General features: G+C 36.7%; 1 protein-coding gene across 2 annotated transcripts; it reads right to left on the bottom strand.

Moving 5' to 3' along the window:
• Positions 1-2,462: 2,462 nt before the first annotated feature.
• On the bottom strand, positions 2,463-5,043 carry LOC119066513 (apolipoprotein D-like). Of its 2 annotated transcripts, none has more exons than XM_037169026.1 (5): positions 4,772-5,043; positions 3,540-3,762; positions 3,041-3,192; positions 2,760-2,966; positions 2,463-2,660 (listed from the first exon to the last, which is right to left on the bottom strand). In XM_037169026.1, the coding sequence occupies exons 1-5, from the start codon at positions 4,901-4,903 to the stop codon at positions 2,547-2,549; spliced, it is 828 nt and encodes a 275-aa protein (XP_037024921.1). In that variant the 5' UTR covers positions 4,904-5,043; the 3' UTR covers positions 2,463-2,546. The 2 variants fall into 2 exon arrangements, with proteins under 2 accessions (XP_037024921.1, XP_037024922.1); XM_037169027.1 differs by having other exon boundaries at positions 2,720-2,966; positions 4,772-5,028.
• Positions 5,044-12,508: the final 7,465 nt, after the last annotated feature.

Here is a 12,508-nt window from a genome sequence, read left to right as displayed (position 1 = left end):
TTCCAGGAACGCTCCTATCTTCAGATTTAACTCCAACATCACTTCTCGAAAGTCTTGCCTCTATCACTGTTCTCACAACGTGTGTGTGTGTGAGAGAGAGAGAGAGAGCCATGTGTAATTTCCTAGATAATAGTATATTACTTCCGAGGTTCCAAGTTGTATATTTGATAAGTGGGGTGTTACAGCCCGACCCGAAGGGGACTTGGACAACTTGGAACCTCGTAAGTACAATGCTTTACGTGATTAGGCAATGTAAATGAAAATGAAACATGGCGTAACACGTAAATTGTTATTTTCCACCTTACGTAAATTTTATGCTCTCTTCCGTTTTGGCGTATTCGCTTTCCAATTCGTATTATTTCCTATTAATTTCTCATAATTCCACGATATTTTCATTTTTTTCTTTATTTCGATAATTCCCTTGACTGAAAGTCAGTGTCTTATGAAAGAAAATACCCTTAAATGTCCGTAACGCTAAGTTCACTTTGATATTTGGAAAATGTTCTACATTGGCAAAAAACGTTAAATACAGAAAACGTCCGTACACTTGTGGACTCGATAACTAGAGTAATTCTTTACCGATTTGCAAAATTTTGGTTTTAATCGACGGAGAATAAAAATCATGAGGTTAAGTTCGTAGATGGGCAATATTGGAGTAATGAGATGGGAGTAATTCTCAAGAGAATTTAATTCCTTGTTACCGCGATAACTTCCTTAATTCTTATCAGATTTTCAAATTTTTTGTGTTATTCGACGAAGATTGAAATTCTTGAGGTTGAGTTTGCAGATGAATAATGTTCGAACAACGAGATGGAAGAAATTCTACACAGACGCTTTCTCTTGTTACCGCGCGATAACTTGAGTAATTTTTACCCGATTTTCAAATTTTTTGTTTTAATTGACAGAGAATGATATTGGAGTAGTGAGTTTGGAGTAATTTTAAACATAGCTTGTTATACCACGGCATTTTTGCAACGGATTTCCAGAAAAATTTCTTATTTGACGAGTTGTGAAATTCTGGTTTTCTGGTCTAACAATTAAGAAGTACTTCCCAAAAGAGTTTTTGCTTGCTTGCTTGAGAAACCGATAGCTCGAGTAATTCTCACAGGCTTCAAAAATCAATTTCAACCAGTAGCGTAATTCATGTGGTTAAACTCGAACATTGGAATTTAATATGATTAGTAATCTGGGATATACGACAATTTTTGCGTGAAATCCGAATTCGTAAAAGAATTTTTTTCGTTCCTAAAATGTTTGAACGAGTGTGAACGAGTTATATTTTTTCTAGAGGTAGGCAGGAAATACGCCACCTTTTCAGCGCTTTTAGTAGACTATATAGGAGACTCATATTAGGTGTTAAACGTACCTCGCTGGACCTTCCACTCATAGCGTATGTTTGGCATTGACTGGAAATAAGAGAAATTGATGGAAATTGAAAGTAAATTTAAGGAAATACGGATAAGTATGATGAAAGAAAGAAATTTTAAATATCAAAACCAATGCTCAGATCCCGTTTTAGCGTTGCAAAAGAATCAACAACTTGCGAAACGTGCAGCGAGTGAGAAGAACAATTGTTTTCTTCATTGGCTGATTCTTTTGATCATCATACTCATCCGTATTTCCTCTCAATTACTTTCAATTTCTCTTATTTCCAGTCAATTCCTTGTAATTCCATCAATTTCTAGCATTTCCTTCAATTACTATTCTTTACCGGATGATCCGGCAATTCCTTCAAGGGTGTGTAGTCAATTACCCTAGTCGTTTTCCCTTCGTTCCAAGTATTAAAAAGAAAATTGTCTGATTGTTGATCTTATCCGAAACACTGAAAGTACCCTCTATTACTTTGAGAAATCAATCAACCTACAAGAATTTATTAGTTGAGCATTGAAAGAATGCATACAGACTTGGCTTAACCTGAGACGAAAAGCTTAGGGGCGCAAATCGCAAGAACCGAATTCCATTGTTAAGTTCAAGGTTCTAACAGAACAGGTTCAGACAACTCTGAGTTGATCACGAAGGCGGTGACACACAAATTGCGTCAACGGCTGCGAAGTTTATATGTAAAATGGAACTTAACAAAAACAAAATTCTGAATTTTCGAGAAAAATATTTTCTTCAAGTTGATTTCTCACACTATCTGTTTATAAAATTTGGTGTCACCCGCCTTCGTGATTGTCTTAACCTGTTCTTTCAGAACTTTGGAGTTGATCACGAATTGCACGCAAATTGCGTCAACGGCTGCGAAGCTTATATGAGAAATGAAATTTAAGAAAATTCTGAATTTTCCAACAAAAAAAAACATTTTTTTTCAAGTTGATTTCTCACAATATCTGTAGTGAGTACGTTTATAAAGTTTGGTGTCACCCGCCTCCGTGGTTGTCTTAACCTGCTCTTTCAGAATCTTGCATTGAACAATCGTCACAAAGACGATTTAAATCGTTACAAATGTCAACTAATTACAATTTGGCTTCACAAATTTTGCAGCTTTAATGTATCCAAAATCAGTAAAATTACAAATTAAAATGACACACAGATCTTTGAACGATTTACTTAAAACGAACCCATTCTGCATCTTGATCCGCTGTTTGGGGCTGTTGCATTATTTTATCTTTATTCTCCGCATCAGTTACTGGTGTTGAGTTGGTCAGTTTGTTGTAAGCCTTGGAGGAAAATTAATTTAAAAAGTTTAATTACTCCAGGTCGATTGCTTTTAACGTACTACGCTATTAAAATAGAATTGTTTTAGCAACACCACCAACCTTCTTGGTTGCATCGATGGTCCACTCTACTCCATCGCCGATTTTTTCGCCAGCCTTTCGGAATACGTTCGCCACATTTGCAGCCGAAAATGTGTCCGGATCGATGTGAATGTTATAGCCTTCACTGGCATCTTTCGGACAATCCGTTTGCGAAATGATACTCAAATCGAATGGATCGACACTGTGTGATGCCAAACGGGTTCTCATCTGCGAAGATGAAAAGTTTTTTTTTTGTTTAAATAAATTGGTCGATGTGCTTTTCCCCATTATGACTGTTCTACCTTGTCGAGGTACATTTTATCCAATGTGCGAGTACGGGAGAGTAATGTTGCACTTTGGCGATGAGTAAAAGCCACTTTTTGGCATGAGAATATTCCGGCATAGTTTGAGTAGTCGGTCATGAACACGGTAAATGATGATTCGCCAGCAACGTCTGATAAATAAAGTTTACAAATTAATTACATGAGTCTTGCTCGAGGTCTTGCTCCAGTAATCAATGAAAGTCTAGAGCAGGTATGGTCGATCGGCGAATTCGTCTTAAACGCACTCACATTTTATGTCAAAATAATATGAAAATGAGTGCGTTTAAGTACGAAAATCAAATTTTTATGTCCTCCGGGCGGACAATAGACCATATCTGTTTTACACTTTCATTGCCAGTAAGAGTCATTTAAGCGAAAAAAAACTAAAAAGTCGAATTTTGGGTCAAATTTGTTGATCCGAGGCGAAGCCGAAAATGTGACTTTTAATTCCATTTAACGAACGGTTTGAATTACTTACTCAATGGGAACTTGACTTGCATTTTAGCTGGAACATCTCTATGCGGAACTGTGATTTCTCCCGTGTAACTGTATTCATGTTTCAACGGCGTCAGTCCAAGTGCAAAATGTTGCGATGTTTGTTCGATCAGATATTCTCCCGGCTCAGAGCCTCTGGTTATATTGTAAATCAGACATGATGAAGCGGTGGAAGTCTTCTGAACGGCATACCAAATGCCTAGAAACTATAACGATTTGATGTTCATTAATTCACTAGAGTCGGGAACTGATGCACTATAAAGTACATGAACTCAATATGCAGATCTGTCGATGTTTAATATCGTTTTTATAAGAAATAATCGAAGGTCAGCATGGAGAGTGGAGAAGTTCTCATAAAGGAAATTAATGTTCTCATGTAAAGAGAGAGAGAAGAAAGAGAAAATTTCTCAGAACGTCTGAGGTTCAGAGACGTTAGTAAGACCGCTTGTCGGCAAGTCCGGACTTGTCATATTGTGAATTTGTTCGATTCCCGAAGAACCTTTTGGATTTTTGTATGAAAATTTTGAGTTTTTGGACCTTTTAGAAATTAGTTGTCTGTACTCTGTAGTCCTCGAAAGGCTTTTCCGAACTAGTGCAGCCCTGTTGCACGGTCACGTAATTATATGAAATTTAATCTGTTTGACTGATGTGTCGGAGTTAGTCATCGAATAATTTATGAAGAACGTGCCTTTATAATGGACTAATCTCTCTAAGTATGGCACGTACGCAACACACCGATTTTCTACTAGAAAATTGTCTTCAAAGTGCTGGTACGCCTTTCTTGCAAAAACTTTAATCTTTTCATCCAATTATGTTGAAAAATTTGCAACGTTTCCTCATAAATTTACAAAATATCAACAATTTACCGTTCAGAAATTTTTGCATGAGTTCCGTATAGATCAACGTATGCATAAGCGACCGTCTCAGATTCCGATAAACCTTTCAAAAGGTCAAAGATTTCTGTCAATGATAATCAACATAAAAATGATTTAAACAAAGTGAATAACAACAAATTGATGTAGCATTGCTATCACAGCATTGTGCGCATCATTCTTTCTCAGAATTTGTTTAGTGAAAAATAAATAGTGGGTCCGCTAGGCTAAACACCACTAACAATGCTTCATTCTTGGCCTTTTATTTGTTCAATTAAATTCTGTTGAAGGACCAGCAATTGAAAATAAAACGATAAAAAAATAAACAAAACGAAAATCTTACTTGACTCATATCAAATCCAGACATTGGTTCCACCAATGGACATTCTCCCGAATGATAAGTGTGCGCATTGCTTTTATCACTCACAGCAATCACAAAAAACAACACCAAACAACTAACTAATTTACAAGACATTTTGAAAATAATTATTGGTAAAAAGATCTATCTGTGACACAGAGAATTCACTCTTCAACCTAATTCATCTAACAAATAAATTACACTGACTTCGACCGATACACTGGCTTTATGTAGAAGTAAATAATTTTCTCCTTCCTCTTATACTTAGCTTAAGAGGGTGAAACGTTTAAACCAATTATGGCATATTGCATTTCAGGTCGAATTTCATTCACATTTTTAGTGACGATTCATTTCAGTTTTTAGTGTTTTCACGGTGATTACATTTGACTGCCTCAACATCCGAACAGAAAGATCGATGTAACATTTTCTTGCAGTTTATTGGAACCTGATAAAACTGCAAGTAGAGTATACAAAGATCGGAAAATTTTGATCTTTGATTTTCGTCACTAGAATTTTCCAATCTTTAATTCGATTCGAAATGCAGTTTGGATGGTAACTTAATGTTCGTGGTGTTCATATTTAATTGAGAGAGAGAGAGAAGGAAGATGCGATCCGTTTGTATGTAAACAAGTTTTAATTTGTTGAATAGTCGGTTAGGTATACGAGGTTAATACTATTTTCATGTTTAATGAAATGCTACGAAAAATCCCATCTTTGTTTTGGTTTCAAAAATATTCAGCGTTAATCTGAAATGACTCACCCACAATATTGAATAAATGTGCCGACATAATGTTGCACTGTGAACCTGTTTTTCAGATTTAACTTGAAATGTTTTTCGACACGATTAACGTTATTCGAATTCGAGGAATTGTTACCAGCAATAAGTGAATAATGATTGAGGAAAGAAAACTGTACGTACACTGTCAATTGGTTGTAATTGGAGTCGTTACGAAAATGATAAGACGTCTTTCAGTTATGTCGGTGACTCAGATTGAAGACTTTGGAACCAATTAGTGGCTTTGTTTTCAAAATTGACAAAGTGCAAAAAGTGTTATTGTCAACATATTATTGATGTGAAGAATACGCTAGCGCCTTTCAATGTGTTTGGATAATCTATCTGTTATTAAGTCCGTGCTTCCAAATATTTGTTTTGAAGAGTGTGTAATCCACACTGTGATGTACAAAGCCCGGCCGGAAAGGGCCTTCCACTTGACATTTAGAAGCAAACAGACCTACGGGATTTTAAGTGATTTAACCTGTCACAGACGGCAAGAATATTAACAGTTTTACTATCAAACTATTACTTCATTTTATGGAAGATTGATTTCAGAAATCTTTCACTTCATTTGTTTTGAACATGATTTTTGCTTTATAAGACCTCATCAGTCAGAGCTTGTCGATTATCATTGCTGTCGTTGTCAATAACAGATGACAGCCGTCTGTAACAGGTTAACAATGCAATAACGGATTACTATGCCAGGGAAGTAATTTAATATCTCGTATCCAGATGAGGGCTGATACCTCACTGATATAATGCTGTATATAAGACTTAAGACACTCGTACTAATACTCGCGCAAACGCTCGTTTACGTACAGGTCTCTTATATACAGCCTTATATACAGTAATGTCCTATTTCTTTACGAGTCTGTCTACACTGAAGTAATTAGCAATTTTTGTTCTTTTTCACCATTTTGTTAACTTTATTGTGAGAAAGGCTGTATACTTTGGGGAGGTCACGCAGACCGCCATTTTATTAGATACGCGGGAACACACCACTTCTGATGACTTTACATATACAAAAAATTCACCACATCATCAAGACGACGACAATCATCAGAGTAGGTGAATTTTTGTATGAAATCGGCCATTTTATCATCAACTGTGGTGTGTAACCCGCGTATATGTATCTGCGTGACCTGACCGCCATTTTATTAGATACGCGGGAACACACCACTTCTGATGACTTTACATATACAAAAAATTCACCACATCATCAAGACGACGACAATCATCAGAGTAGGTGAATTTTTGTATGAAATCGGCCATATTATCATCAACTGTTGTGTGTAACCCGCGTATATGTATCTGCGTGACCTCCCCAAGTATACAGCCTTGATTGTGAGCCCTATACGAGTAAATAAACTAAGTGAAATAGTTTTTTTTTTCTATCTTGTGTTGTACTTCCGACGCCGCGTCGTTTAGCAAAAACGTTGTTCCTAACTTATGCTGAAAGGCTTTTTCAGCTACTTCAATTCTAGAACTCGCCTCCGGCTCGTTAGGGAAACCTCTCATTCGCTAAAAAAGCCTTGCTAGGAAAAGAACTATCAAATAGCTAGATATGTAAAGTTGTATCTTGCTTTAGCTATATAAATAGAATTATATATCGAGCGACTGTGAGTTCGCTTACTCTACTGTAAAATGGACTTTACATTAGAAAGATATATCGAGAGCAACGTCACTAAAGGGCGTAAGTCCCAAATCTCTGGAACTACTCGACCGACTTCCATAAACCTATTTTCGCAGTAGGACAGGTGAAGCGAAGGACGATTAAACGAAAATCTATCTGTTCTTTGAATATAGTACGTTTAAATTTTTTTTGCTACGCTGAAAGCTATCACGAACCACTGTAATTAGTCTCTACAGTTTGTTATCGACCAAGCACAAGAGTGAATTGAGCCGATTTTGGTGGTAAAGAGAATGATGGAGGGTTTTCCTCCTCTTTTTTAGTAAGCAAAAGCTAACATCGCGGAAATCTTTATACTGCCATTCGATGCCAAGTGAATGTAATGTGCTTAATACTAAGTCGACATGCTATGCCGTTTATTTTTATGTTGTTTACTATAAAACAAGCGCGAATACTTTAATTAGTTGATTTCTTTTATAATCCTTAAAGCTAGTTGAGAACAGTAAAGCGTAGCTTTATGTAACGTGACTGACAGGCCCGCCGTCACGTTACACCAGGTGGGTAATTAAAAGTTACAGTATATTTACAATTAATTCAAAATTTATTTTTTGTACAATATATACATTTCATCGGAGTCTTGAGATCAAGCGAAATTCATCGAGCCAAAATTTAATTATTTCTCGTTTGACAGTTGTGAAACCTATACTATTTATACTTAATATACCCGATATACACAGTATATCCAGTATAATCTTTTTGTACAATGTACATAGCATGTTACTACCTACATTTCTAATCAAATTTGGCGTTCAGTACAAAGTGCTATGTTTATAAGTTTTTTCAAAAATATCAATCGATCACATTTTCACTGCTTGTGTGTTTTTTAGATAATCAACTTAACCGGTTAGTAAGAGCTGTAACAAATTAAATCACGACATAGTAAAATATACAGGCAATAGCGGACCGATTTGACGAGGGACCTGATATATAAGTAGGCTTTTCACATGTCATATATGTTACCACAACTCAATTTTTCTTGAGATTGTGATCTCAACTCAATCGGAAATTCGCTTAAAAAAGGTAAACTGATCGCCGAGCGATCCGGCCCATGGCCTCGAAGCGAGCCATGCACCGGAACAACTGCGGTATTCCTTCCTCGATACAATCAAATTTCTCGCACAAAGAAGCTGAGCCGATCGACAATCCACGACAATAAATTTTCAATTTTTGTGCAGATGATTTTATAAACTAGGACCATTAGGTATCAAAATAGATTCGAAAAATACTCTTCACCCGTCACTGTCGTTAGGATGTGAGGTCCAAATATTTCTGATTATCAAGCAAAAAATTAGTCAATATAAAACCCGTCCCGATTTAATTCGTTACAACTCTTATTCTACGCCAATTTCATTTTTGTGTGTTTTTTTTTTCAGCACAGCTCAATTATTTTTTAGAAACAACACTGCCCTTAATCGAACAAAGAATTTTTTCTTCTCCTCAGTTTTAATATGTCTCAGCCCAGTAAGAAGAAGGATAGGAACAAGAAGAAACAATTTGTTCGAGTTACCACAGTGTGAATCACAACTCAAGAAAATCTTGAATTTGTTCAATTTAGTGTTAGAGTGCTGTGAAACGTTATAGATTATTTTTGAAGTAGAAAAATCCTTTTTGATTCTTTCACTATTTACAATATTTTATAAATTTTTAGTATTAATACACAATATTGTAAATTATGAATCGTGCTGAAAAAAAACCCCATTGGTACGTCGTCGAATACTTCATATCAGCTTACTACAAGTTCAATAATTTTCGTGTCATTATAACTTTAAACAAATTCTCTTCTTTCTTAGGTTTGCTTACCGATAACAATGCAATTATGGACTCTACTGCGATTTTTGCGTGTTCCGCTCGCATTCGGAAATGGGAGCCGATGTGGTTTCCATGCATTGCGTAAGCATCCACTGCAATGTTGGAGAAACGGAGCAACTTTTTCCTGATTCCATTTTCATCAAGTAACGCAATCACTTGTTCAGAGAACATTGATACTTCTATGCCTTCCCCATACTGGTCAAGCATTAATTTGATTGCACGCTTGGCATTTGTTGCCGCTTCTTTCAGGTTGTTATCAAAGCGGTTTTCCGACACCAGCAACATCGAATAGTTTGGAAACTCTCTAAGACAGTAGCGATATTGTTGACGTCGGTGGGCGACGGAGTGTGATCGGATCTTTGATAATCCAGACAACTGCTTCCTATTTCTGCGCTGGACTCGTTCATATTTCTTGAATGAAAAAAATTGCTTTTATAACGTCTACGAAATCTCGTGTGGATTATTATTCAAACACAAAGAGCACTGACAATACAGAAAAAAAGAGTTTAATGTAAACAAACACATACGTTTTCATGCTGACAAGTTTACATGAAAACGACTGACCACCAAATTCCACGAGTTTGTTTTTTTTTTTGCTTAGAACAGGTAAGAACTATCCTTAGTACACAAATTCATCGGACATCTTTCGGGCCGGGCATTTTTTTCAATTTTGGGTGATTACAGGCTGAAAAACTGATGCCCGCTCAATCGAAATTGATGACTTGTTTATGATTTTTTTTCTATCCAGTTTTGTTTTCCTTTTTTCGAATACAAGTCGCTCAAATTTGTTTGTTGAATATTTTCCTGTTTGACACTCTATGACAGATGTGTTCTGATCGAAAAGTCTGAATAAACTCGGATACTGTTTCTGACTGTAAAACAAGTAAAGGTGACAGTGCCCCCTACATCTCGAAACCATGATATAAGTGTTCATCTGACATCGGTTCAATCGTTTTTTTTTTCGGCGGGACAACAAGAGTCTTGTCTGTATACCTTTTACAGACCGACATTTCCATTTTATTAACAGAAGAATATAAATTTTCTTCTGTTTTTTTCCTTCAAAAGTTTCTTTAATCTCAAAATTAAGCACACGATCCGATTAAACAAACGAAACAACAGATTTGCCGAATATAATTGCTAAACGTCTGCCGTTTCTGAGTCAGATGCAATTCGAAATTAAGAAAATAACTTCCAGTTTTTATAAATTGCAAAATTGCTCATTTGAGAACATTCTTTGAGACATTGGCTAATTTCCGCCTATTCCATTCCTGCCTGAGCGAATTCGAGTTGACCTGAGCACGGTCATGAACTGAAAGCTTAAGTGTTGCGCGTATCAGAGTCGCCAAGACAATTTTCATTTCCATATTATTCGCCAAAAACGGTCAGCGGATTATATAAACGTTACTCATAAAATGTCAACCAGCTGATTATTACTCGCCAAAAATGGTGGCCATGATGATTCTTAAATGGAAATGAAAATTGTGCAATCCACATCTAGAAAATCGATTCTAATTTTCCGCCTGGCATTGTCTAGTATACTGGTATGACCGGATTTTCAATCTATTATTGCATCTTCTATCTGCTGCTGCTGTCATCTCTTTCCATGATTTTTAGTTCATTGCAATAGATTCAACAAAAAACCGAACTTGGCTGATTGGGTATACTGGTACCAGACGAAAAATACAATTTTTTTAAGCCATGGTGGGGTCTGGAAAAATAAACATTTTATGTGGACTGACTGAGATTGTGAGACATGGACAAGGTTTACCAAACGCCTCTCTTTGTCGCGCTGAAAGCGGAGACAAATATTTTTCGTACAGAATCTGAAAGCAGCGCTGCTCAGGATGTCAAATCTCAGCGAAACCATTGTGGTACGTTTTGGTTGTTAAAAATTCGGTTACCACAAAATCATTCATTGAACAGTCCACATTCATAACATTAAGCTAGCGGCTCATTTTTAATCTGAACATCCTCGAAATCATTATCCTCAATTACGGATAAATTCGTACAAGTGGGAACCAACGCAAGTTAGCGCGCATTTAGCGGTAATCTTCGAAGCAGGCACAGATTTTTTTGGGAATTGTGGTTTTGTGGAGTTGTGGTTTAAGTCGATTCTCTATATTAATTTTCATCTTCTTCGCCTTTGTCGTTGAGCGTGGTGGCAACGGTTGTTTGCTTGGACGCGACATCAGTCGAATTAACATTTTCGATAACGCCAATTTCATTTTATCAAGTAGCTCCTGTGATAGCCGGAGCTTCGGCAGCTTTGGATTTGTGTTTCTTGCTGCCAGACTTCCTGCAGAGAACATGGAATTTTGCACAGTAGCATAGAAGCAGCGGTCGGATCATTGACAAATTCATAGAGTGAAAGTAGTAGATCTGATACAAAACTGTTAGTCACCGCAAAGTGAAAAACATTCGTTCGACAATCTCAATCTTCAAGCGCCCAAAAAGCTGAAAGCTATAAAATATCTGAGTCCCTTAATAAGATCGATGCAGTAATCTATAGATATGGAAAGAGACACATTTTGGAAAAGGTTTTTTTGCGAACGTGGGACTGCGTTAACGTTTGCCGAAGGTTCACAGTTTCTTCGAAAGATATTCAATGAAATTCACATAAGCTTTCCCTATTTCGATCCTTTTTTTCATTCAACGACCTCTCGTCAAATACTATACACCTGACACCTCTGCATCGCCCATCCTTGGAAATGAGCGGAGAATTTTCAAAGTCTGCGATGCTTCTACTTCAAGCAGAACATTTATAAGCTTGAACGGTTACGGTGTAGCCGCGCTACACAAAACTTAAAGTTCCAATCCCACGACGTCGATCGAGTTACCGTCGATCAGAACTCAATAGAGGAGAGGAGTACCATCACGTAATCTAGAATTGCTATAAGAACTGATAACGACAATAAAATCTAAGATTAGAACAAAAATTATAAGAAGCGAGACGTGAAATCCGAATCAAATGTGTCAACTTATGACTCGTTGGGGGATGAAATTCCAACTTTCGGAGAGTATTTTCAAAAAGTTACAACGATAGACTTGGAAGATATGGGTATCGTTGGGTAGGTAGTGACCTCTACTATCCATGACACCATGAACCTACCGCGGCACTTTCGTTGAGCTTCAATTTTGATTGAAGTGTACTTACACAAAAATACTCTAGAATTCCAATTTTTTTCGCGTCTATTTTAATTTTTCTGACGTATGAGACAATTTTAAGTCAGGGCTGGAGTTACTGCCACCTTACACTTCGGGAAATTACGCTCAGGATCTATAAAATTGTAAAAAAAATATCCAACTAATTCAATTGTGTCATACGTTCTTCGGGTATCTCCAGACTTTCCAGTATGGCCATTGCGGCACTGTATCAAGTGTTTACTAGCATATTATAATCTTTTTTTGTAAGTTGGCCGCTTACCGATTTCTGGCGTGAAAACATAAT

This window comes from Bradysia coprophila, chromosome IV, assembly GCF_014529535.1.
Source record: "Bradysia coprophila strain Holo2 chromosome IV, BU_Bcop_v1, whole genome shotgun sequence".
NCBI classification, from domain to species: Eukaryota; Metazoa; Arthropoda; class Insecta; order Diptera; family Sciaridae; genus Bradysia; species Bradysia coprophila.
The sequence above is the reverse complement of the archived record's forward strand: the minus strand, read 5'-3'. Positions and strand labels throughout refer to the sequence as shown.

Coding starts and splice junctions, on each gene's coding strand:
- LOC119066513 (XM_037169026.1), bottom strand. CDS start 4,903: ATGTCTTGTAAATTAGTTAGTTGTTTGGTGTTGTTTTTTGTGATTGCT. Junction 3,763..4,771: donor CTGGATTTGATATGAGTCAA/GTAAGATTTTCG, acceptor AAATCGTTATAG/TTTCTAGGCATTTGGTATGC. Junction 2,967..3,040: donor ATAAAATGTACCTCGACAAG/GTAGAACAGTCA, acceptor TCATCTTCGCAG/ATGAGAACCCGTTTGGCATC.